The sequence below is a fragment of the Nicotiana attenuata genome, chromosome 1, assembly GCF_001879085.1.
Source record: "Nicotiana attenuata strain UT chromosome 1, NIATTr2, whole genome shotgun sequence".
Classification (NCBI taxonomy): domain Eukaryota; kingdom Viridiplantae; phylum Streptophyta; class Magnoliopsida; order Solanales; family Solanaceae; genus Nicotiana; species Nicotiana attenuata.
Genome location: NC_031989.1, coordinates 6,908,936 through 6,915,018, shown reverse-complemented (window position 1 = coordinate 6,915,018; position 6,083 = coordinate 6,908,936). Strand labels below are relative to the sequence as shown.

General features: G+C 38.8%; 1 protein-coding gene across 1 annotated transcript; it reads left to right on the top strand.

Moving 5' to 3' along the window:
* LOC109231292 (pentatricopeptide repeat-containing protein At2g15630, mitochondrial) lies at nucleotides 395–3,294 on the top strand. Its single transcript, XM_019396951.1, has one exon. The coding sequence runs from the start codon at nucleotides 493–495 to the stop codon at nucleotides 2,380–2,382; it is 1,890 nt and encodes a 629-aa protein (XP_019252496.1). The 5' UTR covers nucleotides 395–492; the 3' UTR covers nucleotides 2,383–3,294.

Below are 6,083 nucleotides of genomic sequence, written 5' to 3'. Positions count from 1 at the left end.
AGGGTAATTTTGTAAAAACAAATTGAATTCTTTCTTGATTATATAAATAGACACTTAATTTCGACCAAAATTAAAAAGCAAATTAATCACTTATTGTGGACCGGAGGGAGTAATAATTATGCTTTAATTCCAAACATCGTTTTAACATAAGCTTAGTTGAGCGCATCGTAATGAAATCTATATTATAAGGAGCCATCATGAAATGATAAGTTTTATGCTAATTGTCAACTTCCTGTCTTTTTTTTTTCTTTATTAGGACTTGAGTCCGATAATATGAATAAACTCACAAAGTTATATAAATAAGTAATTTCTTACTATGATTTATTATAAATTGAATAAGGTAAAGTTAATTAAAAGAATATAAAAGAATGAAGTACAAATTAAAATTGATACAATAGGAGGAGTATAGGACTGCAAATTGCGCAAAAACTCTTCTAGGCCTTATTTGGCTAGAGAGCAAAGCTTCTCTGGCCTACAGACTGCAGCAGCAAGATGAGAAGTGTCAAAGCTCTCAGAAGCTCCAAGCTTTCTTCACTCCCACTCCGGCATTTCTCTACACTTACTCTATCCAAATCCAAAAAATATGCCCCATCTCCTCCTCCCACACCTCCCATCACCGGGAATGTCCCACAAGATTCAGTCACTTCTTCTCAGTGGCATTCCATCAAACACATTCCAGGCGAACTAAACCCCACCTTAATTTCAACCACCCTCCCAAACCTTCGTTCATCTCCGGACCGTGTACTCACTTTCATCGAAAATATCAGCCCCAATTGCTTAGACATTACCTGTTATAGCCTCGCTATTTGCATACTCTCTCGTCTCCCCTCGCCTAAACAAGCCACACACCTTCTCAAGCAAGTGATCAGTGCACGCGTCACCACGCATAAGGAGTTTTTTGATGGGCTTGTGAGTGCTCGGGAGAAGCTGGAAATAAAGAGCTCAATTGTGTTGGATTTGCTTGTAAGGGCGTATTGTGAATTGAAGAAAGGCGAGGAGGCGTTAAAGTGCTTTTATTTAATGAAACAGAAGGGAATTTTGTCCAAGATTGAAACTTGTAATGATTTATTGAGTCTTTTTAATAAATTGAATAGGACCCATTTGGCCTGGATTGTGTATGCTGAAATGTTTAGGATGAAGATTAGTTCGACTGTATGTACGTTTAATATAATGATCAATGTTCTATGTAAAGAAGGCAAGTTGAGGAAGGCAAAGGAGTTCATTGAAAACATGCAGTGTTTAGGGGTTAAGCCAAATTTAATATCGTATAATACTGTGATTCATGGTTATTGTTTGAAGGGAGATTCTGAAGGAGCAAATAAGTTTTTTGAGACGATGATAGTAAAAGGAATTGAGCCTGATTCGTACACGTTTAATTCTCTAATCAGCGGGATGGTGAAGGAGGGGAGGGAAAAGGAGGTGTCTTCGTTGTTAGAGAAAATGAAGTCGTTCGGGTTGATCCCTACAGCTGTGACTTACAATACTCTGATAGATTCATGCTGCAATAAAGGGGACTTAGAAAAGGCATTCTTTTATAGGGATGAGATGGTTAAGATTGGGGTTGTGCCAAGTGTTACTACCTATAACTTGTTGATCCATGCATTGTTTCTTGATAGCAGAATGGCGGAAACTGATGATTTGGTGAAAGAGATGGCAGAGAAGAGAGTACTCCATGATGGTATTACGTATAACATATTGATCAATGGCTATTGCAGGGCGGGGAATGCAAAGAAGGCATTTAAGTTTTATGATGAAATGCTGAGTAGGGGTCTTCAACCGACGATTGTCACTTATACATCACTTATCAAAGTCTTGGGCAAAAGGAATCGGATGAAAGAAGCAGATGATTTGGTTGTTGAAATATTGCGGAAAGGGATATTCCCAGATCTAATTATGTTCAATGCATTGATTGATGGCCATTGTGCCAATGGTAACGTTGTGCGTGCTTTTGATATACTGAAGGAGATGAATAAAATGAACGTTCAGCCTGATGAAGTTACCTACAATTGTCTGATGCAAGGGTATTGTAGGGAGAATAAAGTTGAAGAAGCTTGTGCGCTTCTCGAGGAGATGAAGGGAAGAGGAATTAAACCTGATCATATCAGCTATAACACTCTAATCAGTGGGTATAGTAAGAGAGGTGACATGGATGATGCATTCAAAGTTCGTGATGACATGTTAAGTGCAGGTTTTAACCCTACTCTTCTCACTTACAATGCTCTCATACAAGGTTTATGCAAAAAACAGGAAGGTGTACTTGCTGAGGAACTTCTCAAAGAAATGGTTAGTAAAGGCATTACTCCTGATGACAGCACTTATCTTGCTTTGATTGAAGGGATTGGTGATGTTGATGGTTTCTTGGGGAGAAAAGATCCATCATAAGGTAACTTGTCAGGTTCCTGTTTGCAGCTGACAACTCCTTGGCGATTGTTTGGATATAATTGACTCGATTGATTTGGAGTACTTGGTGGAACTGAAACAACCACAAAGTTCATCCTTCCCTAGTCGCTTGCATTTTCACATTTCATCAGATTGACATGACAGTCCAACTACATAGCCAGACATGCTCTGCTTCATCGCCCCTTCTCTGTACTGATGATGGAACGCCATTTCATCCTCCTCCTGAAGAAAAACTGAGTATTGGGGGAAAACCATGCCAAGAAGCTTCCCTTATTACAGAAAAGAGAAAAAGCTTCCAGAATAAATGGTCCAGACCTGTCAAATGAAGAGGACAGGAAATGTGATAATTGTTTTGTTTAAGACCAGCAGCTGAGTTTCTGGAGCTGTGAAAATATTCATATCAGGATTTCTTGAAGCAATAATATTTATCTCAAATTAGTTTGCCAAGGAGTTAAATGTACTTGAATGGACTTTAGACTAGGTTTTCACTCTGTGGGAGAGCTGTTTCTATAGCATATTCCCAGATGTTGAAGAGCAGTGGAGGTATGCGTAGTAAACGAGGTTAGAGAATGGGCTCTGCTGCACTGTAAGTTTCAAGCTGATATTGGCTTGTAAAGTATTGTACATCCATAGCGATCTTACATTAGCCAATTGGTTCACAATTTTCAGAGCTAGCTGATATTACTTGATGAGCCCCAATCATTGTTTTGCTTTTGCAGTCTCCAATCTTCAGCATATTTGTTTATATTATACTCATAACTTGGTTGAAGTTCTTTTTCTTTCTCTTATTATCGGGGTAAGTAGAGCTGCTTAATTTCTGAAAATACGTCATATTTCTAGCTGCAGTTTGTACAAGCTGAGTCACTTGATTGTACCTCAACTGTTTACTCTGTTTATGTTTCTCCAATATATGTGCTAGATGCTGTGAATTGTAAGCTCTTCTCATTTAAGTGTTTTAAATGCAAGAGGTCATACTTGGCAGGATTAGCTGGTTTTAAGAATATCACAGAATCGGGGTTATAGCCTGGTTATATGTAATGTCTGGTAAGTTAAATATGTAGCCTATAGCTTTACCACATCTTCACCTTTTACATGCTTTGTAAAATCTACCCTTTTTTCTTTGTCTTCTCTGTCACTGATAAAGAATTTCGTAGATTTTGAACCTTGCAGTCTGCCAGTCTGGGAAACAATTTTTCCACATCTTCAGGAAAGAAAACTTGGAAGCTCGTTAACCTTACTCTCCAATTTCATGTTTAATAAATGGTAAATATCGCAAGAAATTTGTGTGTGTCTGGAACAAGGGGGATTGCTAGTTTGTCACATTTAGTAGTACAAGATATAGTGGGATAGTATCCTTTCTGTGTTTAATCTCATAGAAGCACTCCTTTTTTGCTTCAGGTTACTGAGGCTTTATTTTCATGCAAAAGAAACTGACCATCTGTATAAACTTATTGTCTTTCAATGAGGTTAATATTCATCAAATTCCATTTCTTATGTCGCCTTGTCACCTTTATCTTTTGTCTTTTACTCTTAATGATCCTGTAGGGCTGCGCATTGATGGATTGACACTTTGATCTTGTGGAAATACATGTTAGCTGTTTCAGTGCTAGTCCGGGGTAGCACTGAGCACCAGTCCTTGCTTCTGAGCCATTAGCAACTTGCTAATGGTTGCTGCAAGCCTGCGACCAAAGGTTGAAGCCATCAAATTGTGTAAGGGTGCAATTCTTATAAGCACGTTAGTTAAATCAGTTGGTCTTGCGTATTTTAATTCTTGGAAGCGTCATATTCTACTGATTGTTCCTGAAATGGAGATTGAGCGAGAGAGAATTAAGCCCTAACTGGCTAAGGAAGAGAGAGGAGTGAAGAGAGAAGAGAGAAGAGAGAAAAGAGAAGCATCGAATGAATGTAACAGTAAAGGAGGAAATGAAAGCTCTGCTTTTCATTAGCTGAACTAACTGTATATATGCACAGTATTACTAACTAATCTAACTACCTTTCTAACCATTCACATGCATTGTTAACTAACTAACAACTCACTAATCTGATATCCCTTAAATAGACTAAGCTACTCTTCACTCAAGTTACATTATTTTGTCTCAACACTCCCCCTCAAGCTAGGTGGTAGGAAGACATCAAGTACACCTAGCTTGGACATCAAATACTCATGTTGTGCTCGTGACAGTCCTTTGGTTAGAATGTCTGCTAGCTGCTCCTTTGTAGCTTCATATTCTGTTCGTACCAGATTATTTTGTATCTTCTCCCTTATGAAGTGAAGGTCTGTTTCAATATGTTTGGTTCGTTCGTGAAACACAGGATTGACAGCTATTTGAATTGCTGCTTTGCTGTCAGTGTAGATGTTCACAGGAAGGCCAACCTTTACACCAATGTCTTTGAATAGACCAAGTATCCATACCAACTCAGCTACAGTTGAAGCAATGCTTCTGTATTCAGATTCTTCAGAACTCCTAGAGATGGTGCTTTGTTTCTTTGACTTCTAGGATATCGGGGAACTACCATATTTGATGAAGAAACCTGTTACTGATTTTCTAGTGATAGGGCAGGCTACCGGTCTGCATCACAATATGCAGTGATAATGTGTGTCTGCTTGCTAGATAACAATATGCCTTGACCTGGTTGATTCTTCACATATCTGACGACCCTTTGAGCAGCTTCCAAATGAGATCTTTTGGGTTTCTGCATGAACTGGCTTAGTGTTTGAACACTGTACGTTATGTTTGGTTTTGTGACAGTAAGGTATAGTAATTTCCCTAATAACCTTTGATATTGGCTGATGTCTGTTAGGACTTCATCATCAGTTGTGTGAGCACGTGATTTTTGCCCTAAGCAGTAATTCCCAAATTACAAACAAAACAATTTTTCTAGTATTTTATAAATTCTTGTGAATTTTGTGGCGTTCTTTGGTAATTGTTGCATTTTTATTTGTGCATTTTAATTCATCTGGAAGATATAAAAATACATTCCGCATTTGTTTTAGGCTCTAATTTCACATTTTAGAATTAATTAGTAAAGAAGAAAATAACAAAATTGTTCTTTCGCATTTATACTTTTAATTTGTCTTATTTTACTTTTGAATTAGGAGTTAGTGTAATTCTGGAATTAATTTGGGGTTTTATTTTTGCATTTAACAAATTTCAAAAATAAATAAATGAACAAAAATCAAAAGAAATAAAATAAATTGACATTAAGCTTAATCAGGCCACCAAGATTGGGCCACTGTCAAAATTAATCCCAGCCCAATGCCCCAAGTCTTTGCCAGACCAGCCCAACTCGTCAACCCAGTCCAGTCCCCTCCCCATGGCAAAACGACGCCGTTTGGCATCACTCAATCTTGCCCGTCCAGTCCCCATGATCCTACGGCCCTCATAAACCCAAAACCATCCCATAAAACTGTCCGAAATTAACCTAAAAATCTAAAACATTGTTTTATCTTCCTCGTACCTCCCCTGTAACGCCGGCGTCCTCCGCCCTAACCCCACCATCTGCCACCGTTCCTCCGCCGTCCGCCGCCGGCCGGAAATCGTCGCCGCCGGCGGCGATGCTCCGATCAACCCCAAAATTACACCCCAGATTCCCCTTCTCCTCCTCTACCCAAATCCACTGGCCTTTGCTTTCAAATATCACTGGAACTCGTCGAATATCCGTTCGAAGTTTTCCGGCCAAGT